Source organism: Hirundo rustica, chromosome 2 (genome assembly GCF_015227805.2).
Source record: "Hirundo rustica isolate bHirRus1 chromosome 2, bHirRus1.pri.v3, whole genome shotgun sequence".
In the NCBI taxonomy this organism is placed as follows: domain Eukaryota; kingdom Metazoa; phylum Chordata; class Aves; order Passeriformes; family Hirundinidae; genus Hirundo; species Hirundo rustica.
In genome coordinates, this window is record NC_053451.1 from 43,899,839 (window position 1) to 43,924,933 (window position 25,095).

General features: G+C 38.2%; 1 protein-coding gene across 2 annotated transcripts in view; it reads left to right on the forward strand.

Annotated features, from left to right (window-relative positions):
• DDX10 (DEAD-box helicase 10) overlaps positions 1-25,095 on the forward strand; it is a 166,945-nt gene that overhangs the window by 136,174 nt on the left and 5,676 nt on the right. The window contains exons 17-18 of one of the 2 annotated variants that reach the window (XM_040055439.2): positions 19,773-19,906; positions 20,679-21,065. In XM_040055439.2, coding sequence (XP_039911373.1) covers positions 19,773-19,906; positions 20,679-20,718 — 174 coding nt within the window. In that variant the 3' untranslated portion in view covers positions 20,719-21,065. Of the gene's footprint in view, positions 1-19,772; positions 19,907-20,678; positions 21,066-25,095 lie in introns of those variants that run through there. The other variant, XM_040055438.2, reaches the window with a different exon arrangement.

Here is a 25,095-nt window from a genome sequence, read left to right on the forward strand (position 1 = left end):
CACAACAGATGTGATTTTATTGTAATTAAAATACATGAACTTTAAGTACAGTATTTGTAAGCAAAGATAACGAGTTGCCTGTTGGAAAAATGTGTCAAAGGCTGGTGATAAACTGCTTCTGTATTGCAATACCAACAACCATCTACCTTGGTGAAGGAGCAGGAAATATCCTCTGTAATTCTAGTCATATTTCCCAAGCTGGCCTCTAGAACAGCTTTCTTACTGTAAGGAGCTTCTAAACCAAATTAGTCTTCCACAAGACTAACTGAGGGTATTTCTAGAACACTCTTTGTTAGTGGATGCAAGTGTTATTTAAAATAGTATTATGTCAGTCTTTGTGGACTGAATATTTAAATTGCCATTTAGCTTTGAATTCTGAAGAGCATTTCCTTGCATGCTAGCTTGACAAGTTAATAAACTGTTATCCAACATGTTAGACTGTCTAAATTTTGCTGACCTTGTGACTAGTACTAAGTGCCTTGTGATCTTTCAGCGTGTTTTTCCTCGCAGCAGTCTGTAATCAGGATTTACTTCTGCTCACATGTGCAGACAAGAGCCATGGGATATACTGAGTGAAGTCCTTAGACTTTTTTCCTGACTTGGGGCTGGGGCAGAGATTTGAGCAGGTTTTCCCACTTTTCGTGCTAGTTCCTTGCTTGCTTGACAGTCCTTCCTCTCTCTTATCTGAAGGGCTTTTAAAAATAGAAACAATAGAAAGATGGAGTTAAAAAGAAATTGCGATGTCTACATGATGTGATGATGGTACAAGCTTTTCTTCAAGTAACTATAGGCTAGTTTCCATTGCCCTCTGTATTTCTTGCTGGTAACATCATCTTGTTAAGAGGTATTTTCAGAGGTGTTTTCTAGGCCGTGCTGTTACACAGAGGACATCAGAATTTCAGCAGCACTGTCAATTATTTGGCAATTAACCATACAAACGGTCAGATGTGTGCAGATTGCAATTAAATGTGTAGATATGGATTATGGTGGCTTCTTGAAAACAAGAAGTGTTTTTGTAAATGTGTTAATCCTTTCCAGTTGGAATACTGTATAGCCTTCTTAGCTTTTCATTAATTGACTGCCAGTGTTTTTATGGCACTATTCCCTGAATTATGGCAGTAATGTTTGCTCATCACAGTGTCAGTCCAGCAAAACAGAAAAAACATGGTATTCAAGGTCAGTAATAGCTTTTACTCTCATTTGGAAAGTCAGATTGCAAAGGTGTAGAAAATACTGCTGCAATGCTTGAAAAAATCTCAAGGCTCTGGATACACAGGGGCATCTCCTGTTGTACATATGAAGGAGAGGATAGGGGCTGTAACTTACATTTTAATGTTTTGCCTGAAATGTTCTGAACTCTTCCTTTGGAAGAGGATTCTTTGAAACTGTTCAGGGAAGTCAGACCACTTGGAATTTTTGGGGCTTTCTTGTTTGCAGAGCATCCTCATGAGTAATCTTTTCTGGAAATAGTTTTTAAAGGGCAGTGGGATAGATTACATAGGAGTATTCTTTGTAGTGATCAGGCACTATCTAGTAGTTTGAGGAACAACTGAATTTTTTTTTAATTTTTGGCAATTGCATATCTATTTTGTAAGTTTATTCATCTGTCCTGTCTTGTAGCTTTAAAAGCTATTTAAAATGAAAATTTCTGTCCTAATGCACTATTGGAGGTAAGGCCTTCACTTTATGAAAGCTCATTTTAAATGCATTTTTGAAAGGAGAACTTGAATATAGTTTTACTTTTTTTTTAATATCTGATGATAAGAAGTAGAAAGTATTAATTTGGACACTAGCAGGCTGGGTTTTTTCCACATCAAAATAATAGTAATAATACAGCTGTCTCTGAACAAAAAATCTGATTTATTAGCTGAAAATGGGCTTAAAAAGTAATTAAAATGATTCGTACCAATGGCATGTGTTTCCACGGTCAAGTGGTTAGAGAGGCTATCAAAAAGTGTATCAATAAACTGCATTTAAAAGAATCAGGATGAGATACATCGGTTTGTCTTCTGCCATCAGGTCATTAAGTTAGGACTAAAGTTAAAAGCAAGTTATTTGTTTATTTTTCCCATTAATATGGTAGTGATACATTCCAGTGTTAAATTTTGCTTGTGACTTTCTGCTTCCTCTGGAAACTGAAGTTGGAATGTATTGCTGGGGAGAACCGAAAGTCTTTTAGGCATCCATCCGGGGTACATTTTGCTCTGGGGTTCAGGATTCAGCCTGTCACCAGATACTGTATATATCCGTTTCTTTCCATCTGAATCATGAGGATTGAAGGTTTCTGTTTGTTTTGCTCTGTAATTAGAGGAGCAGCATCCTCTGAAAATGTCCCTCTACAAATTCCTAGTTTTCATGAGAACTAGGAGAAATCTTTCTGAGGCATTTCATAGTTGTGTTTTTTGACACTTGTGCAGGATCTGAGGTTTCCCTTTGAAAGTTTTGCGAAGCGTTTTAGTGTGTGGCAGCAAGGTTGTTATGGAGTGACTGCCTGCACCTTCCCTTTCTGTGTTGGTTGAATTTCCATGCTACCTAGATTTTGTTTGAAGCAATTGAATTGTTTCTACGCAGTAAAAGATAAAGATGTTGATGTAGTGGCACTTCTGACATGGTACTGCTTATAAATATTCTTGCTCTGGATGTGATACTCACTGTTTCAGTGGTATCAGAGTTTTAACTAAAAATTACAATTTTTTTTCCACAAAATTTACAAAAATTACCTGTTGAGTCAGATATTCTGTACTTTAATCTCAGTTACCTGAAATCATGCCTGGAGTAGGTGTTCTAATTTCTCACTTCTCCCATTACGTTCATGATATATATAATATCTATGTAACTTTTTAAATATATCTGTGAAACTTTTATGTGTGTGTATATATATATATATATATATATATATACGCACATTATATGTATAATCGGACAAGGAAAAAAGCTGAAATGGTTAATCCCGATATGATTTTTGTATACTGGTAGGTGATTTCTTGTTGATGTTAAAAGCCCTAGCACTTTGAAGTGGTTTATTTCTTCTGTGGTTGTGACCTTGCCTATTTAAATTCAGCTCCAGTTGAAAAAAATGCACAACCATCAGTCTACAGGGTTGCACTTCATAGAAATAAAGAGAAAACGTAGTTGTCAAGCAAGTGGCTTGATGCAAATGCATTTAGTTGAAGGTGTTGCTCTGGCCTCCAGTCATCCAAATGTTATCCTGAATAATTTTTTAAACAAATTATACTGTTTTTTGCATCTGCCCTTGTGGTGGCTTCATTAATTATAACTGCTCCAAAATAATTGTATGCTGGTAACAGTTTTTAATTTATTTTTCTTATATGAGTTGTTCATAAAAAAACCCACTGTTTAGTATATTTCTTGGAGTGTTGCAACATTATCAATGAAATAATACTTAAACTGATTCTTTTAGCTGCCTCTTCAGTGAGACACAGTGGACTTCCTAGCAGAGAAGCTTGAACCTGACACCCCTGACTAGGTGTGTGGTGGCTGACTAAGGATTAAGATTTCTTAAGATAAAGTAAAATATCCTTGTATTTTAAATTTCTTTTTTGTGTCTTAAATCACAGACTGTTTAATAGGGGTGATTTAATTTAAATTTAATTTTAGGTAGTGTGCAATCAGAAACATTTAAACAGTAAAAGAGCACAGGTCTCCTCTGTCCAAGATGCTTTCAAAGATAGAATGGTTGGAAGCACAGCCTGTCTCAGATATTTCAGATGGGTTTTGTAATTTGAATTTATAGGTTTCTTCTCATCTCTCAGGAAGGAGACTAAATGAAAAAAAAGCAGCCTTGTATTTGTTGTTTTCTCTTTTTTTCCTTCAGCACATTTTTAGTAGCCCATCGTATTTGTCAGATTGCACATTGATTTCTAGGACTCATTCTAGGACTCACTGTAGCTCGTTGTTTTCTTCCAACAAGTCACTGTAAATATTGTTTCCATTAAAGTGGCACCTTTATTTTATGGAACTGGTCTATCTGTTTAGAAAAAATGTGCTAAACTTAAAACAGCATGTGACAAACTCGTCAGAAATTTGTTTGATGCTGAAGATGCCTACAAGCATTTAAGTGAATAAGTGCACACTCTATGAATTAACATTTATAATTAGGATTTATTGTAAGACCAATGATTATTCAGATAATTAGCTAAGAACAATTGAGCCTAGTCTTCTTTGAGCATCATCTAAGCAAGGATTAAAAGCAGGGCACTACAGACAACATTTTTTTTGAATTTTACACACAAAATAATACTACTTGATTAATCACAGAGCAAAAAGAAGTACTTTCTAGGCTTCCTTGTGACCAATAATCTGGTCAGTTTACTATATCCACAAATATGAGTACTTTGTCTTAACTTGGTTTTAGAAGTTGTTTTGATTGGAAATTTGATCAGTTGTATGTAATTATCTGATCGATGATATGCACATTTTAGCACTTAAACCCAGCAGATTAAAGCAAATATGCCTGTTTCTCCTGAACCAATCCTAACTGGAAATTGGCTTTCTGCTCATGACTTACATTCTGAATGTTGGTTACCGATGGCTAGATGTCAGTTCATTTAATTAAGAATGAGTTGGTAGATATTGAGCTAATCTTCTGACTTAAGAGATGCCACTGACCATCTCCATAAAGCTCACCTGTTCCTGAAGGTGACTTAAGGTGGCATATTCATCTGCATTGGTCCATTGGGGATCCCTTTCTACTGTGGTTCTGGGCAGCCTCAGAGAAGGTAAAACTTTCTATGAAAAGATATTTTGTTTGTTGAAAATTATGCTTATCTCTGATTGGAAGTACTCTTGGAGAAGTAGGCATGCTGATTCAAATTGGAATAGATAATAAATCTTGTTTTGTTTCTTACGTGTGAGTTAATTGACCCAATCAGTGTAGTGTACTGGATTTTCTTTTGTATACTTACATTAAATACAACTACCTGACTATAGGAAAACATCTAATTGGTGTAGCTATGCAGATGTTCTCTAAATACCTGAAATATGGTGTAGTAAATCACTGCTCTTATTAACAGATTAAACAGAAAGTAGTTGAGTTTAAAAGAATGATAGAACAGGTAATTATTAGCAATAAAGAAATCTTTAAAATGTCAGATGCCGACATTATTATTGCTGAATGGGCAAGCAAATTAGTAATGATAATTTTGGAGAGGTCAGTGAAATTTCTGTTAAAGCTACAAAAGCATGAAAGGGGTCAGTTTATATGCAGCTCACTTTTTCTTAGCCAGTTGTTTTTCTTTAACATCAGAAAAATTCTTCAGGTCAGTGTGCAGAGGGAAGGTCAGGCTTCTGTATGGCATCTGTGAGGAACTAGTCTGCTGTTCATAGGCAGTAATTTTTGGAATAGTATGAACCTCTCCTGACCCTCTCTCTAATGCCTGGTACAATTCTAGCGTTCCCTGCTTGTGCATGCATACCTGCATTGAGCAATTCCATTTAATTCTCTGTTTTTGAAAATGAGAAAAACAGTGAGCATTAAGTCACAAACATGAATGACATGCTGAAAAAGCAAATCATAGAATGGCTTAAATTGGATGAGACCTTCAAGATCATCCAATTCCAACCCGCACTCTGCTGTGGGCAGGACACAATTCACTAGACCAGGTTGCTCAGACCCCCAACAACCTGGCCTTGAACACTTCCAGGGATCCGGCATCCACAGCCTCTCTGCTGTTCCAGTGCATCACCACCCTCACAGTAAGGTATTTCTTCCTAATATATAATCTAAATCTGCCCTCTTTCAGTTTGAAGCCATTTTCCCTTGTCCTGCGTGCTCTTGTCAAAAGGCTCTCTTCAGCTCTTGTAGGCCCCCTTCAGATACTAAAAGGCTGCAAAGGTTTCCCAAAGCCTTCTGTTTTCCAGGCTGAACAATCGCAGTTCTCTCAGCCTTTCTTCACAGGAGATGTTCTCCATCCCTCTAATCATCCTGTGTCCCTCCTCTGGACTCACTCCAGCAGGTCCTGTCCCTCCTGTGCTGGGAGCCCAGGGCTGGCTGCAGCACTGCAGCTGGGGTCTCAGCAGAGCAGAGCAGAGCAGAGGGGCAGAATCCCCTCCCTGGCCCTGCTGCCCACCATTGGATGCAGCCCAGGACACGTTTGGCTTTCTGGGCTGTGAGTGCACATTCTAAAGGAATGCAAGGTCATATATAATATTCTTCTCTAAAATACATGTGTGTACATACACACACATGCATATATATATATTTGAGTTGCAATATGAGTAGAGTACAAGGGGTTGAACATATACACAGAACAACACTATTCCTGTGCACAAATCACCATTAAAAAAAAAAAAATTTAGCATTCTCTCGGTGTTGGAAAGGTTCCAGAATTAACTGCTGTCAACTACATTTTATACAAATGTGCCATCATGACTCTTATTTTTTCCTCTAAAATGGCAGTATTACCCATCTTCGTAATTATTCTCTTGAGGCTGTTCATTTAACTCTTCTACACCTTTTGGAGAAAGCAGGGTATTAAGACTGAAACCTCTTCAGACTTATTACAACACATGCAATCCGTTGATTCTTGCCATTCTACCTATTTTGGAAAGAAAATAAGTCATAAATAAGGTACCTTCAAGTGAAACACTTTGGGAAACATCCGTTTCGGGTTTGTCTTTATTCTGCCTCATCTTAATGAGCCACATTTGTTCAAATTCAGAGGTGTCAGTAGAGCAGCAGCAAGAACGTTTTGGTGCAGCAGTTCTTGTACATTGTGTAATCAGACTGTAGTTAGCATGCAGGAGGTTTATTGTTTTTCACTTTTCATTCTTTCCAAAAGCCATGGTATATAATTTGGTGCATCTTCTTTTTCAAATAAGTGTTCTTTAACACAGGGAAAGTGACTGCAGCCATGCATTCTGCAATCCATATCAAAAGCATTGAATAGATGGAAAAGATGCGGGGGGAATAGGAGAGTAACAAATTCAACAAACTGCTTGTCCAAAACTCTTTCCAGGAAAATTCTAGATTAAAATTCTAGGTATTTCACATTTGCAAAATAAAATTAATTGGTCTTGAAAATACTGTACATCCCATGTCTGTGATAAAATGGATTTTACATTATAGCAATGAAACACAAGCAGCAAAGCTAGAACTAAAATAGCTTTCCAATATTTGCATTTATTCATATGTTAATTGTTTTGTGGTAGTTCCCAGTTTAACAGAACATGTCTTTAAAGCATTTCACTTGCTTTGTGCTGTTTATGTATATCCAGCATTTTGTCAGCATGTGCTCACAGTCTGTTATAGGAAATATATAATCAAAAAATACTATGAAAAGTTTGACTCATCCTTCAGATTATTTTTCTGCACAAAATCTTGGCTTCTTTAAAACTTTCAATTAGTGCTGTGTATTTGTTTGTCTGTGACTGTCATCTGTTCAAGATGTTTGTTTACCCAACTTGAAACACACAAAAAGTTTTGGAATTTTTATGCCCAGCGAACTGGTCTGAAAAGCAAGAGGTGTTTATGTACGTTGAAAAGCACATGCAAATTTGGGATTTTCTTTTAGTACAGATTGCTTCAGAGATATTAAAAAACCAGTTTGAAGCACAATTTGTGCAGAATTGGGACCAGAACTTTCACAGGCGCTGCATTCTACCTGTTTGAATTTCAGGAAATGCAGTGAAATTGCTCAGGTCAGTCTGAAGTTCTTAGTTTCTTCTCTTGAATAACTATGTAGGTTTCTCTCCAGCGGGAAAACAGCTTTCTGCTCTTCTGATAAAGCTGTTTTTCCAAGAGACACAGTTACTTTTAGCTTCTACTTAATGCATTAGCCAGTATATCTGTGCTTGTGCATTTGATCGATATCAAAGGAGTAATGTAGAATTTGTAAGTACAAATGTGCTGATTCCAAGGAATTTTAGTTTGGACTTTTCTGAAAAGGTATTTATTCAGGTCAAAATTCCAATGCTATAGTACAGGGCTCTATTAATAAGAACTATTTCCCGGAAGTGTAGAAGGAGGACCCTTTGAAGAAAAGTATTACAATGGTAAAAAACCCAAACAAACAGAACAAACCAACCCCACCCCTCTTTTGTGTCACAGTGTCAGTACATCATTCTCATACGTTTCCTGAAATACAAAATACTGAATCCTTTAAGCTGTGTGTCCCTTGTTAGAGAAGTATTTGGTTTTGGTAATGTGTCATCTGAGTTAATTCTGCTTTCACTTCTTGCTTGAGACTAATTTGAAGCAGTTTATAATATGAGTGAAATATTTAGAAGGACAATACTGGATAAATTTGCTGCAACCCCAGTGTTTTTTTTGTTGGATGAGTGGTTAGTCTGGTGTGTCAGATATGTCCAAGAATGTTTTTGTGTTTAGTTTTTGATAATTTATTTCCTGAGGGGAAAAGAAAATCACAAATAATCCATGCCCTCTGTTACCCATTGATCTCATTGATCAGCTTGCTGTCACTGGAAGTAACACTGGGGGTGCTAAAATGCCTGCAGGGTGCTGAAGCTCTCAAAGAAACTGATCACCTTCAGCACTGGTGCCTCTTCATCACAACTGTGAAGAGAAGTTACGGAACAGTGATTTGAATTATGCCTTTGAGAAAAGGCATCTACAAATTACTTTTTAATATTTTTTTTTTACTTATACATAATGTATAAAGCAGGATTCTGTACTTATTTAATAAAAATAGACTTAATACAAAAGCAAGTTTAATTAAAACTCATAACTGGAGATGTCAGAATGCTGATCATAGGTCTGAATATACTTCTTTCTAAATTTAGTTATATATTCTGAATTTCATGATGGATATTATGTACTCAGTGCTTTGGGAAGTCATGCATAATGTAACAAGGATATTCAGTTAACAGTACCTCTAGCAAATGTTCTCTGTGCTAATGTTGTATGCCAAGTACAATGTGATATAACAAATTATTTATTTATTTTCAATAGATCATTAAATTTTATCCTCAAAATTTTGTGAATTTGCAAGAACTTCAAAAGGAAGCATAAGCCATTTAAGATACATGCATGAGGAGATAGGTTTGTAAATGCAATCAAATCATAATTGGATTTTTTAATCAGGTTGCTCTTCTGAGGCAGAAATCATTTGAGCGACTCCATAATGCTGAAATCCTGCACTTGTCTGTGGCAAAGACTTGTAGTCCTGAAGAAAGCAAAAATCCTACTTTAAAAATAAAATGTTCCCCATGCAAGGAACTGTGTGTGACTGTGCAAAGAGAACCAGACACTTAGAGCCCACCATTTCTCAGCATAGAAATACTGCAATGTCTCTGAAATCAGTTTAAAAGTCATAGTTCTTTTGTTTGACTGTCTTTATTTAACTTAACAGATGCAAAAGATTTCTAAGGAAAAAAAGTGGCGGTTTTCATATTAGGTCAAGAATTGAAGAATTGCTCAAATCTAAATCATTCACCACAGGTAGTGGAGAAAGTAACATTTGAATATAGTTTCTTCGTTTGCTGTGTGTTATGGTTGCTCCCTTCAGATTTTCCTCAAGGTTGAAGTACTAAGGGCCAATGACTGCTAATTGATCCTTGAGGATGGGTCTCAAGAAGAATGTGGCCGCAGGAAACCCTGTCTGACCCCTCATTAGTTGAGGAAATACAAAGCATAATAAGTTTAAGCATTTGTTTCTGCCAGGGGTGAAACACCCCAGCAGGGCAATATGTGGCAGTGTGTCTACACTCAAGCCAGTGGCTGCTATTGCAGTTGTCCCCAGTGTCACATTGAACTCTGCTGTTCCTGTCCCAGTGTTTGTTGATGGGTGGCAAATGGTAATTGGAGATTGTGTAACAGCAGGAAGTTGGTACAGCCATTGAGCTGCTTGCCCTGGAGTTCAGAATGAGTGGAAAAGTTAGGCTAAAATTACCTCTCCTGACAGCTTGTTATGATCTATTTTCAAAACAGAGAGATTAATATTTATCCTTCTTGTCTCCCTTTCCTTCACATACTCTATATATGTTGCAAATATTTGGGGGAATGGGGGGAAAAAATCTTACATTTATTAATAACATGATAGATAAAAATCATAAGCTCAATAAAAAATAAAAAAGTTATTAAAATGCATATTTTAATTTGTTAGGTGCATTCTTTTATTTTTGAGAACTTAAAAATGGTGGCCAAGATGACGGTATTAAGGAATGACCTATGAAAAAATTTGCTAGAAAAATCTAAAAAATTATTCAAGAAATAAAGTTGCTGATTAAGTTTCAGCTAGAGATGTGATTTAGAGAACAGTCATTAACAGGGAAAATTAACTGCTTTTTCATAACAACATGTATCCTTTCCTGGTTCTGGAATACTTTATTTATTTGATATATTTGTAAGTTAAATTCAAGGTGCCATTAAAAGTTGAAAAACATAATATTTTGAGAAACTAGTTATCTTTGTTTATTCTAGCCATCCTCTTTCAGCTGGTGAACGCAAATAAGGTTTGAGTCTTTTAGGTGTACCAGAATCTCATAAGATACAATGCTTAAAAGTAGTAAATTTTGCTAGTAGCAGAGAATGTATACATAGATGTTAAACTTACAATACAGCATCTGCTTGGATCGACTTAATTTTGCCTACATGTATCTGCTGTATTTAAGATGGTCATATTTAATTAGTAACTTTCAAATAATATGCATATAATATACATATTTTAGTAAATAATTAAAATTTTGGTCGGAATCAGTTTCAATTTCAGGTGGAATAAGAGTCAGCTTGACACTAACTGTGATTAAAAAATGAGTAATAATCACTTGGCAAAAAAAGTGATGGCTCTTTTATCATTTGCTAATGAAAAAGGAAAACTAGGACTTTAATTAGCATAAGATAGTGTGTACACATTTTGTGTTAAGTCCAGTGTAAACCAACTGTGACCCAGAATACTGGCATTAAAAAAAAAAAAAAAAAAGTAGCAGTGATTATATGTGTAACATACTATGGGAATTTAAAAGTTTCCTGATTTTAATGGGGTATATAATTAATGATTCAAATAATTGATTTAAATTGATCCCCCGATGTTGCTCTCCGTTTCCTTGAGAAACAGATGTAAAATAGCATTGCTTTAGTACAGTATGAAGGATGAAAGTTTGTACCTGCCTGTGCAATGTTAATAACATTATGTCTAACCATAGGTAAGTTTGATCATTCAGGCAGACTTACCAAAACGTAATTTTCAGGGAGTTAGATAGAGCCATGTTCCACAAAAGCTGTCACCACAGGAGCTAAATGCCAAGGTAATCAATCATACAGCAAACTGTATCCTGTTGTTATGGATATAATACATTATTTATACAGTATAAAGATTTTTTAGATATTGTTGAAATGAGCAGGCAAGCACATGACAAGTCTAGGTTGTAATAAGTTACATGAGCTGAAAGTTGAAATTTCCTAGGTTAAAATTTGTGTAGATGCCTTCAATGCTTGCAGCAAGTTAGAAACTGATTTGCTGCAAAAGTGTAGACTTTCGAGGAACAGCAAGAATTCTGTTAGAAGTCTGTAGTATGTTAATTACATCTGCAGATGGGTATTTGTATACCACTTGTATTTCTTACTGAATCCAAGAGTTGTTACTCAGTCACTGGAAATAGGGTAAAACTTTTTGGCAGCAGTACAAAACCCAAAGACTGTTTGTGCTAGCACAGTTTAGGTTCTTCAGTGAGCCATTGCATAGGATGTAATTAGACACAGGCTTTTGATGGATAATTGTGTCAGCTTTCAGTGTTCCTCTCACTGCATTGTTCCAAACATTTTGGTTTTGCTGAGAATGAGATAGTCATCTTCACCAGTTTGTTTAATAAGCTGTTGTACTTATATGAGAAGCCCTAAAAGACTGATAGAAAATAGAACAGTGGTGGAAAAAATAGCGGCTTCCATGGAATTAGGGTGACCTGCTTCCCTTCTTGTCAGATCTTTTGGTTGGTTTGAAGGGAAATTTGCAGTGATACCTTTAGAGGGGTTTTCAAATTGCGATCCTTACCCCTCCATGGCTGAAGAGTTCTGAAGCTGAGAGACTTCCAGGGTTATTGGCACAGCGCTGCTGTTACCTACCATGCCTTGATATATTTTATTACTGTTACTTACATGCTTTTTGAGCTTGTGTCAGCTCCTGTATACTTTGGCAAAACAGTAATGGCTTTGGCAAAAAGAAGAGGTGCCTTTGTGTATTCCACCATGCCTTCTCTAGTTCTGTTGCTGTTGATTTCATTCTTCTATACCTGAGACTGTTCTTCCTCTTGGATGTTTTTCTACATCCTTTGCAGTCAGCTCTTGTGCCGTTCTCATGCTTTTTTATTCTCCCCATTTCCTACTCTCTTCCATTTTTGTGATAGGTTTAGGCAGCTCTTCTCTCCCCCTTGGCTCCATTTGTCATCCCTGTCATCTCCTTCAGATATTCTCTTGGTAGTTTTCCTCTCTTAAGCCTTCTCACTTGTGCCTTACAATTCTCTCGTTTGTCTTTGATTTCCACTTCCACACTGGTCTTTTGTACTTTTTGAACTGCTACATTTCTTCATGCCCTTCTGTTCATTTGCAATGTAGGCATGTTTCAGTTCTGCTCAATAAACATGAATCAGCCTTCCCCTCACTTGTTGGTCATTCACTTGGCCTTTCCATATCCACTCCAATTTTAGGGGATTTGCAAATGTGACCCCTCTCTGTTCAGGTGTCTCTCTTCTCTACTAGCTCTTCCTTTGTAATTTCCAGAACCTTAACAATCTTCAGTCTTCTGTGATGACGTTTGGCACAGCCTTTTGCTTTTTTCCCTTCTCTTACTCCTGGAGAAAAGTACAAGTTCATGTCTACTGAGGAGTCTTGTTTTCAGTCTCTCTACTCTAGCTGTACCCTTCTGCCTAAATTAAAATCTTAGTTGATGGATTTAATGGATTAGGCAATACTCAAGAAAAAAGTTTGAGCTTCTTTGCTACCTTCTTTCACAGTCACTCTGTGTATCACCACTTTCTCTCACTTCAGCCTATGCCTTAGCATTGCCATGGTCACTTTCTGGTGCTTATCTAAATCCTTCTTAATTCTCCATTTATGCTTTCATTCACCACAGATGACAAATGTGTTCTCTCCTTCCTGAAAGTTCTCCTGTAGGTTTTCCCTTTACTAGCATTCCCCAAGCCTGCTGCACATTACATTTTACTCAATTCCTCGAGTAACACTAACTCAGCAATTATTCTTAATTTGGGTTGGATTTTTTTTCTTTGAAGTTGCTTTGGATTATTTTAGACCTGAAAATTTGTGTCTCTTTAAATTAGTTGGCTTAAAAGCTCTTACCTGACATAAATCCTTCATGTTCTTCGTACTTGTAATTTCTAAGACATGCTTGTTGTATTTTTTCACGTGGATAAAGTTGTTACTGGGATATTACAGTTTTCTGTCTGCTGATGGATGACTGCCATTCTACCTCAGAATCTTTTTGAGTTTCCTCATTCAGGTTCGCCTTTGCAGCAATGCTTGTGGAAATACCAGAGGGTAGGTCTCTCTGCTGTGTCATGCCCATTGCTGAAATCTTCCTCAGGCAGCTGCTTCCTTGTCATTCATCAGTCTGGATTCATCCGTTCTCTTGTGACTTCTACTTAGCCCTTACACTTTTTCTGCAAGCAGTTGTCTTTTGCAGAATTTTGTAGAAAGGGATTCATGGCTTAAGAAGGTGAATTCAACAAAACCAAGAACAATTAATAATAAATAACCCTGCAATTCTGCAGCATCAGCCAGTGCTTTCTGACTTACTGGTTATTTGTTTTGAAATTTGAACAAATATGAAACTGTTGCAGCTGCATCATAGGTCTGGAACAAAGGCACACAAGGTCTTGTTCTCACAGCAAGTAATTGAGTCAGTACCATGAGCAGAGATGCCTCTTCTGTGTTTCTTTTCCTCAGTTCATGTTGAACCACAAGAAGGAGTTAAAATAAGTTTCACTGCCTGGAATTAATTTGATTCATATTTTTCTCCCTGTAACTATGATATTTTTTATGTGTATTTTATACAAGCATTTAGAATACATGACTTAAGCAGTACAGTGAAAACATAAAAATTGTGCTGTTGGACAAGCACTTAATGCCAGGGTAGCTCTTTGTTGTGTACTGAATACAAATCAGTTGTTCCAAGAAAAGAGCAGAACTAAGCAGTTTACAGAATTACGTGACTTAAAAGGTTTCCCTTCTGATTATTTCTTGTCAGTGCTGCTGTTGATCTGTTCCTTTTTGAAAAATACCCGTCACTAAGCAAAGAGTGGTCTCGCCAGCAGTGTCTGCTGTGAGTAGTGGTGGTGGTGGGACACTGCTGTGTCACAGCAGGGATGCAGCTCCCTCAGGCTTGCCCAAAAGTGCTGGAAAGTGATACAGAGAAGATTCTCTCAGGTCGTTACCATCTCCGTGGACATATGCCAAGGTTCCCTGGAGAAGACGGATGTGTTGAAATGTTTGAACACAGACAATACTTTGGAGAATTACTTTCTGTATTTGAGTTGACAGCCATGAGTGCTGTGAACCTTAAAGTAGAGAGGAGTGTGTGAAGACAGTCCAAGAGTTATGTGTTGAGAATATAAGTTCAAAAACATAGTTCTGCCCTGTAGTTTTCTAGTTGGATTTTTGCTGTATTTTTTGCTACCTACCTAGTAACTTAGTTTCTTTTCTGTTGTGTTTTCATGCCTGTAACGTGAATTACATTTAAGGTAACAGTATAGTTGTTTTATCCTGATACTAGTCTTCCCTATTGCTAAAATCACGTTGATAATGTGGCTAATAGCAACTTGAAGAATCTTGTCTTTACAATAAGTATTCTACATGGGTTGTAGAAGAACAGACTAGAAAAGGAGAAGCGTAAGGTCTAGTTCTGAGACATATCCATTATAAATTGAAATCCGAATACATAAAACAAAAGGTCTTTGAGTCGATTTAGAACTTCTCACCAGTTTCTGTGAGTTTTGTATTTTCAGTGTTTCTGGACTGTGTTTGTGGCAGGAGCCATTTCCAGCACAAATTGCTATGCTATAATTACACAGAAATTTGAATGGCAGAACATATGCTTCAATGTTTGCTAGTTTGGAACACAGGCTTACCCATTCACTGACCATAAAATGTGGGGCATTTAGGAAAGCCAAGAAAGAAAATTAAGTATTCTCATGGGCATTATGTGAGAGTGCTGGTAAAAGTAAGGTTCTGCTGGCTAAACGAGGCATGCTGTATTGTTTGAGATCTCGGATGGTTTAAAAGAAATATAAAATAACTGCATGAAATTGAACCTTGATGTGACTGCTAGTGATTGGGAATGGTGAATAATTAAAGATGAAGCTAAGAGTTATCTGTCCCTTCTAGTGAAGGAATTAAATTCTCTGAAGTGATGTAAAAACCAAGAACTGTGACTGACTCCTTCCAGAGCCCAAAGATGAGTGAGATCATCTTACTGCAAGGATTGTGTCTGGCTAACTAACCTGGAACCTTGATTTCCACAGTTTTTGGCTACTGGCCTTTCTGGCCAGAGCCACGGAACATTGATGCACCTTAGATGGTATGGAGGGGAGCTGTGAGTTTTGACACGGCTTGGACAGCTCCATGTGTGTCAGACTGGCTCCCAGTCAGTTTTCAGTATAGACTAAGGCTTTTGTCTTGATCTTCAAAGCAGCTGTTGGATTGAACACCCTAGCAGCATCAAAGGCTGTTTTTAATTTTTGAACTGCCACAATAGCTGTATTCCTCTGGGACAATGTAATGATGAGATATCAGTGCAATCATTCATCAGCTAGGGACAGTGTGTTGGGTTGGGGTACAGGCTGTGGAAAAAAACACCAAACCTGTGAGGTTATCAGGTGAATCCAGAGTAAGATGTCTTAAAGGAAATGCTATAAAACCTCTCTCTGTATATAAATGGCTTCCATTATAAACATGATGCAAAAGCAGCTTCTGTTTTAGTCTAAAAAATGATTGTCAAAAAGGAGAAAATGAAGAAAATTTGGAATGCTGTCAGATCTTACAAGATATTTTATTTTTAAATATCCTCTTACATGAGCTGTAATATGCTAAACTTTTAAAAGTTGTGTACCTGTGTTGGGTAACCTCCTAGCAGTATTTAGAACTTAACCTTTTGTTGGCATTACAATCACAGGCACTACTTATTCGGAGAGGCCATAGTAGCAAAAACTAAAGGGTGGCATAGCTCAAAAAGGACTGAGTATTGTGTAAGTGTAATGGACTGAAACTAAGTGTGATCAAATTCTTAACAAACCTTAAGAGTTTTGTCTCCAGCTAATTGGAAATATTCTCCCACTGTGCTTTGTAAAGTACTATGGACACAACTGATAGTACCTGAGCAATTATTTTTCCCCTCTCAGCCTGGTTGCTAGAAACTGATGAATTGCTTAAAGGGTTGAACATCAAAAGCACAACTCTACACAATTTAATTGGAGAGAAAAAAACCTTATTAAATTAGATATAAATTAAATACCATAATAAATACGTATTTTAGAAATGGAGTCTTGGTAAATACAATATTTTTCTGTATACAGGTTTTCATGGTATTTTTTTTCCATTCTCCTGTGGTGTTTTTGGGGTTTTTTTGTCTGATGATAATGAGATAATTGCCACCTCAGTGCTTATTGCCTGGTAGAAATGAGACATCATTCTGGTTTATTTCAACATTCAAGTCCCTTGGGTATCTGGGGTACATCAGTTTCTTCATTTTAAGTTTATCTTAACCTGCCTGACTCATTTACCTGAGCTCCATCAGCCATTCAGGCCTCTTTAGGAGTAGAGCAAGTTGTCATTATGTCTTGTAACAAAGACAGAAGTTGAATTGGAGGTATTCTGCTGATAAACATGGCAAAAGCTCTAGAGGAGCCTGTCCTGTCTGTGTCAGGGGGTGTATGTTTTCAAAATGATTACAGTAATGTCAAATGTGATTCTTGACTTGGTGCAATGTGGAATGTAACAAGGTTTTCAAAACTTCCAGCACAGAAATTTTGCTGAATTTCTCTAAAATGTTGAGTTTGCATAAGAAGAATCTCTTCTTTGGGGGAGACTGCATGAATGCAAAAGTGTTTGCATCTCAGTGTCATGTTCAAACTGAAAGTCTTTGGGTAGGTTTCTGTCAAACTAGAATTAAAAAATGCATGGGCTGGTATGGTACAAGAGAGAGCTTGTCATCCCTGAGCAGCGTGAGAAGGTGATTACCACTGAATTCAGTTCTCCTGGCCAGCCTCATTTGATGTCAAGCATGGCAGGTTCCCTTCCACAGTTGAGCTTCACAATAAATACTCTCCAGAGTGTGTGTTACATTGTAGCCTGCCTTAGACTAAAGTACAGGCCATCAAAATCTCTTCTTCTAATTTCTTTTGATGGCAATTGCCTTAGGACAAGTCTAGTCCTGAGTCTGTAAATTGCATCCTAGTTGTGTCTGAAGAACTTCTACATGTGTCATTTTGAGCTATGATTTTACTTCTTTTCTCTAGCCCTTGTGGTGAGTAATGTGAAGTCACGAGATTTCTTCTTCCTGACTGGCTGATATAAATTTGAAGTGAGAGTGGAAAAATAATGAGTTTCTGTTGTTCAGCTGTGGATGATAAATGTTCCTGCTCAGGTTCTTAACATTTTCAGGGTCTTAGAAATATTTTAATGAATATGTAAGCAGCGATACTTACAAGGAATACAACCTTGTGATTCCTGGTGAGTGAAAGAGGCATCTTTACCAATTATTTCTTTTGCTGTAGCAAGTATAATGTTTAACACTTCTCTGCATATTTTCTCCTAGACAAAATTAACATGAATGTGTAATTAAAGTGAGGGTTTGGTCTATGTGTCATAATGGAGAATATGAATGAGCAGCCCAAGTTTTAAAAGATGACTGCCAGTAAATGTTGGTATTACAGAACTCTGTTTCATGGTGTCACACATACATATTCAAAAATACATTGTTCCATACAATAGCTTTGAATGGTACTTTTTCTTTTCTTTTTCAAGATAAGATTGGTATGCACCAGCTGTATTGAAAGACTAGGTGCAGTTGGAAGGACAAGTAAAGAGCAAATATTTAATGTTGTAAGAAATTAAAATAAGCTATAATTTAATGCAGAACGATTTTCAAATAAGAAAATTCATTAGCAAAAAGGTGACCTTCAAAATAGTTTTCCGTGGAGTTAGTAATGCTCCGTAATACTGTTCTAAGAGATGAGCTTGAAGATTTTTTTTTTTTTTTTTTTTTTTTTGGTAACCAAAACCCCTGCAAAACCAAAATGATCTTTCTTGTGAAGTGGTATGTGAAGTTCCTGAGAATCAACATGCTTTTCTTTTGGTGCTTATTACCTTAGGAAGCTTACAGTGCTGAAGAATCTGATAATGCTTTTAGTAATTTTATATACACCTAGCTATACTGGTGTTTAAAGTAGTAAAGAACAAAATGTGTGTTCAGTATGTTTTTCCTCTGCCTTCTCATTGCAAATCTGGCTTTTGTCACTTTCTTCTGCTTGCTTTCAGTACACTACAGAGGTGTCACTGGTCAAGCAAGAATGGACTCTTGCAGTGGTGACTAATCTTAGCCTTCACCAGCTCATTGCCTTTCACTCACTGTATATGCAGATATAAAAGAGACCAGTGGTATGGTTTCTGTTTGGCTTTTAATTTATTTTTATTGCAGGAAGCTATGTGCACATAAAGACTGTTCTTTAAAAACTTGGTGATAGAAGTGGTAAAAAATCAAAACAAAAATTAACTTTAAATATATAATGATGTGAAGTTATTCATAGAATGAAAGATCATTTAAATGAGTACTGTTTTAGAAACTCAGCTGTGTGCATGTTGATTAGATATATAAACAAAAGGTAGCAATGTCTTTAATTATAATTTCTTGGAATTTGTTTTTGCTTTCCAGCATAAATATGCATGGATCCAGGGTTCACGTTGCTTAGAAATGCCTATAAGCTTTCTGCCTGCATTTCTGTGTGCATATACCATTGCACGTGCCCTCCAGGCTATCTGATTTTTTTGTGCCTACTAGCAAAAATTTACAAAAGTGGTGCCATCAGTTAGGATTAAGTGGAGCAGAACCTGTATCTGCAAAATTAGTCAGCTTTTTTTATATTATCCAGTACTCTTATGGAGCATCATCTTCTGTGCTCTCTTTGTTAAGGAGTTAGTGAGGCACTGCGGCACCTTGGGGGAACTTGCCAATCCTGAGATGTGCTGTGGGGACAGAAGGGAAGCTGAGTCCCAGAGAGGAGGGATGAAGGGATCTGGGAAGACGCCTGAAGAACATGTGTCTCTTATAGAGAATGGTTGAAACTCCCCTAGAACAGTTAATTCAACTTAAGCAGCTTTTTGGTTTTTAACTACAAGAACGCCCAGATGAGTTTTAAATCAGACTATTTCATTAAATTCACCTAACAACAGTGATTTATGTGTCCACATGTGAATATCTCTTTGCCAGTGTGTTTCTGAGGGACAGTAAAGCTGCATATTACTTAGGCACTTGCTCTCAGATGGCTGTTGATTAGTTCCTGCCCAGATCTTTCCTAAATTTTGTAGATTTAAGATTACAATATCGGAAAGCAGTATCTGAACATAAATCCTTGTGCTTCCTTTTTTAATAATGTTTAACTTTTAACAAACAGCCTTGGAGGAGAGTGCTGGTGATGACAGAAATGAGTCTCTTTTCCTGGCTATAATACTGGTGGTGTTCGTCTGCATTTGGGAGCAGTGGTTTTTGTTACAGTCTCCCTATTAATGGGGTTGTGACAAGTAACATGGACTTGTTTGCTTGTGTTGTAACTCTCCATTTGTCACCTCACAGGCTGAAGAGGAAACAGTGGCCTTTCTTGCTCACAGTGGAAGTGAAGAAGAGTTTGATCCAAGCACTCTCCCAGATCCTGATAAGTACAAAGACTCTGATGCAGAGCAGGATTCAGAAAGTGAAGAGAGCTATAGGTATGCACCATCTTCCACGTTAATTTTAATTTTTTTTAATAAACTGTTTTGTTTGCATATTAGGAATTCATCTTACAGTCCTCTTCCTCATGAGACCTAGTATTTGGCTTTTAAAAGTTTGTGTGTTAGATGCTGAACAGAAATCTGAGCTAAAGGCTATTATATTCTTTTGTGAAGTTGTATAAGAATGATTTTTGAGTCAGTATTGAAGGGATCTCAGTGAGACTGTTTCATATGCAAAAATCTTAACTAATATCCTGGAGGTTTCTTGTGTTTCTGTGGTGGGTTTACCCTCTCTGGATGCCCAGTGCCCACCAAAACCACTCTATCACTGACCTTCTCAGCTGGGCAGTGGAGAGAAAATGTAGTGAACAGCTAAGGGGTTGAAAAACACCAGGAGAGATTCCTCACCAGCTACTGTCATAGGTGAAACAGACTTGACTTGTGAAAAAATGAATTTATTTATTTATTACCAATCACATGACGGTAGGGTAATGAAAAATAAACCCGAATCTTACAACAGCTTCTTCCCAGGATTAATTTACAATTTCTTCTACATCCTCATCCTCAGCAGCACAGAAGGATGGGGAATGGAGATTGCAGTCACTTCACTGCGTGTTGTTTCTGCCACTTCTTTTTCCTCAGGGGAGGATCCTTCCCCTGCTCCCACGTGGGCTCTCTCCCACAGGGGACTTCTTCCACAATCTGTGGGCTGCAATTCTTCATGAACTGTTCCAGTGTTCCTTCCATGGCATAACTTCTTCTGCAACAGGTTCTTCCCATGTGGACTCAAGTCCTGCAAGCAAACGTGAACGTGCCCCAGCATGGGCTCCTCTCTCCATGGGACCACAGGTCCTGCCAGGAGCCTGCTCCAGCACAGGCTTCCCAAGGGATCACAGCCTTCTGGGCTCCATGGGCTGCAGGGGCACAGCTGCCTTGCCATGGGCTGCGGGGGAATCTCTGCTCTGGCACCTGGAGCACCTCAGGATTTTATGATCCCTTTGCACCTGTGCTGTATTAAATAAGTTTGTGCATGCTCAAACTTGGTAAGTTCTATGATTCAGTGTTGCTCAGACTCTTCAAGGCTCATGTGAAGTGGACTCTGAGTCGAAGTAAATATGTAATAATAAATTAAATTCATTCTAAACAGTGTTTACAATTGTATGAACTAGAAGAATTTGTTTCATGTAGTTTAATAGAAAAGCACAGGTTGGGAATGAGGATCTGTAGTCGGTCCCAACATACTGTGGGAAGATGAAGGGATACCCCATAAAATCCTGTGTGGTTCACTGCAACATGACCACTTGTGTGTTTCTGACAAGCAATGTATCATGTACCACGTTGAGGTGGATGATCTTGACACTTAAATAGGAGCATAGATGTCTAAGTTCATAAAGCTCTTGCTTTTCACATCTGAATCGAGTGAATCCTAGAGGCTAAACTGTCCTTACCCCTGTGTCATGGTGTGTTGTGGAGTCAGTTTGCAGGACTGGGTGTGGGACATGGATTTAAGGACTAGATAACCCTAAGTTAACAGGCTGGTGGCCATGTCCCCTGGAGCCTATTCACCAGTGAATGTCAGGAGAACTGACAAGGATGGGGAAAAGCATTGCTTTTTCTGAGCCGCAGTAAATCGCTCCTTCTTTGTGCGAGGGGGTGTACGTATTCATACATCATGTTTTGTATTGATCCTTTCCTCAGAATGTCAGCTAGACTCAAGATTAGCTGTGCTTTAAGAATAAAAGTTGACAGAGATGGACAGATCTTTGGCAGTAAGTGCAGACTTTTGTTGGATCAGTGGCTGATCTGGCCCCCCTAGAGTGAGGTCATATACTCTTAAAGAGAGCACGGTCTCAAAGAAAGTCAAAGTCTTTGGTCATTTTCCCTTCTTGTAGAGTAGATTAGGAAAGAAAGAACACACACCAAGGAAACCAGGGAGGTTTCCTTTAACGTATCTCTAGACGTACCCACGCTGAGCATCAAAGCTGCCTTTGGAGCTGGAGAACAGACCGCTACACATGTTGAAGAAATGTGGTTTCATCAATACTACATACTGAAAACAGTCCTTGGCCTGTCCTACTGCACCAAAATACTGAGACATTGCCCAGAAGAGCTTTAGTTGGCGCCCTCCAAAGTCGCAGCAGTTGTGGACAATCACACGCCAATACTTGTGCCTGCACCGTGGCCAAATCCATTTAGCCTGTAACAACATGACTGGTGTTCCCTGGCTAGGCCATGGCCAGCACAGGATTATCCATCACATGCGGTGCTGTCTCCCAACACACTCCACTCAGGCACCCTTAGAAATATAAAGGCTGTTTGCAGCTGCTCCAAAGTCAGCTTTGATGCTCAGTGTATGTCTGCTGAGGTGCTCTGAGCAGCCTGTAGAAGGGTTTTGAGAAAGAGCAAGACACAGTAAGGAAATTAATTTGAGGCTGTTAAATCAACACTCATGCCTCACACAGCTCTCTTAGAATTGCTATTGAATTGTATGATGAGTTGCTTTTGGGGCTGAGAAATATCGACCTAATGATTTTAACAAAAACAAATTAGCTGCGTAGCAGACAGTAAAAATGGGCTTTGAGTTTAGAAAACACACAATTCTATTCTGGTTTTTATTTCCAAAATCCAGAGATTTTGCTCCAAGAGTTGGGTTAAAATAGAAATATGTTGAAATATGAAATACACTAGCTGCTCCTTGTTTAAGGGGGGGAAAATGCTTCTGAAAAGGATAATTCGTAGTAAGTATGAGACCTAGCGTATCTTCTTTCAAGAGTCTTTAGAAATAGACCATCTGTCCATGGTTTCAGAAGTCAAAACCACTGTTAATCTTCTCTCTGTCCTCCCACAGATTTTTTTTTTTAACCGGGGGAGCTGTGCAAATCATGAGTTAAATTTGCCTTTGCATAAAGATTCCCTTCCAGCCATACCTCTACAAGCAGAGTAATTAATGACTTCAAGCATGTAATATGAGATTAATTTTTGTATATCTAGTAACATTCATCATATTTGGTTTAAGGCTATCGAATGTAAATTGTTAATGAGGTGAAAAATCTAAGAATATAAAACAGGGAGAAAGAAAAGCAGCTGGATTTCTTAAACATTAATTTTGCAGTCAGATTGAGTTTTTTGGTATTTCTAATTCCTCAACCTCTTTAAATAAAAATGTTGAGGAAGAACAAAGTTCCGATTGACCTCATCATTATCTTCTTTAAATCTTTAATGGGTGTGACTGATCACATTAACTCAGCATGGAGAAGATCTTGGACATGAGGGGAAATATCTTATTTCTGGTACTGTTTTGTTTGTGACTTCATGGACAGTCACAAATGTGCAAGTTAGTAGTCAATGCAACTTCGTTGTGTGCCTTCCTTTATTTATGGAAATTGTGGAGAAAATGCAGTTTTCTTGCAGCAGTATGCTGATGTTGACCCGCTAAGTTTTAGGTCATTCTTGATGAGGTTGACATTACATTGTCTTTTGAGATGATTTATCAGCAAATCATGGTGCTCCTTCTAAAATGAATTATTCAGGTCATATCTGAGACCATGAAGGCCAGAATTAATGTTGTGATGGCCAGAAAAGCACCATAGGAGAGACATTATAAAAGGTCTCAGTTTAAAAGCCTTGGTCATTCTGATTAGCTGCAAAATTGGACATTGAGATATTGCATTGCTCTTGATAGAGGCTTATGTATTTAGTTTTAGAGATGTTTTGATTTGTATCAGTGGAATGACCAGTTAGGGAATCATAGAATCATTTATGGTGAAAAGGACCTTTTGGATCGAATCGTTAATCCAGCACTGCCAAGTCCCGCTTGTCCGTGTCCTTGAGTGCCACATCTGTAACTTAAACACCTCCAGGAATGGTGACTTCACCACCTCCGTGGGCAGCCTGTTCCAGAGCTTGACAACAAGCCTTTTGGTGAAAAAATATTTCCTATTGTCCAACCTAAACCTCTACTGGTGCAACTTGAGGCCATTTCCTCTTGTCCCTGACACTTGTTACTTGGGAGAAGAGACTGATTGCTTCCCTTCATGCAGCTGTAGAGAGCAGTGAGGTTCCCCCTGAGCCTCCTTTTCTCCAGGCTGAACACCCCCAGCTCCCTCAGCTGCTCCTCACAGCACTTGTGCTCCAGACCCTTCCCCAGCTCCGCTGCCCTTCTCTGGACACGCTCCAGCCCCTCAATGTCTTTCTTGCAGGGAGGGGCCCAGAAATGAGCACAGGATTTGAGGTGTGGCCTCAGCAGTGCCCAGGGCAGGGGGACGGTCACTGCCCTGCTCCTGCTGGCCACACCACGGCTGACCCAGGCCAGGATGCCATCGGCCTTCTTGGCCACACACTGGATCATACTTAGCCACTGCTCACCAGCACCCCCAGGCCCTTTTCTGCTGGGCAGCTTCTCAGGCGCTGCCCCCAGCCTGTAGCACTGACTGGGGTTGCTGTGACTCGAGTGCAGGACCTGACCTTGGCCTTGTTGAACCTCCTAGAAGTGGCCTCGGCCCATTGATCCAGCCTGTCCAGATCTAGAAAATAACAGAGCACAATATATTTTCATTACCATTTTTATGTGCTGTAGCATTCTGACAGCAAGTAAGGAAGAAGCTGCACTGGGCTTTACAGAAGGGACTGCAGTAATTAATCTTCATTAGGATTGCTGCCATGGCCTTGTGAATTAAAATTTATTACATGGAAAAAGTTTTGGGCACAGCATGTTTGATTAGCAAAATGCCAATATTTATGGGATAAATTATTCCTAACTTTTCTGAACTGTATTTTACTAGCAGATTTCATTCATTATTCCTGTACATTTCTTTGGGAAATAGCTTGTGTGCTTTATTGCAGCCTGGAAACTTGACTCATGGCCTGTAGTTCAGTGGCGAGGGCAGTTTGCTTCCAGAGGAATGCTGGTAAACCTATGCTCCAAAGCATTCTCTGATAAATGTTAAGTGAAGCAGAGCCTGTCTAGAGATCTTGCCAGGACCACGTTGTTTAAACAACAGCGACTTGGCTGTGTGACTGCACATTTCAAATGGCATTAAATTAAAAGCATTTAAAATCTAAATCTTACAGCTTGTTAAGACATTGCTTAAAGCCCAGAAGCAAGTTAAATACTAACAATTAAAGCTTTCTATTTTTCCCTGGTATTACCTGAAAATGTACTTGTGAGTTTATTTTGTAGTAGTTGA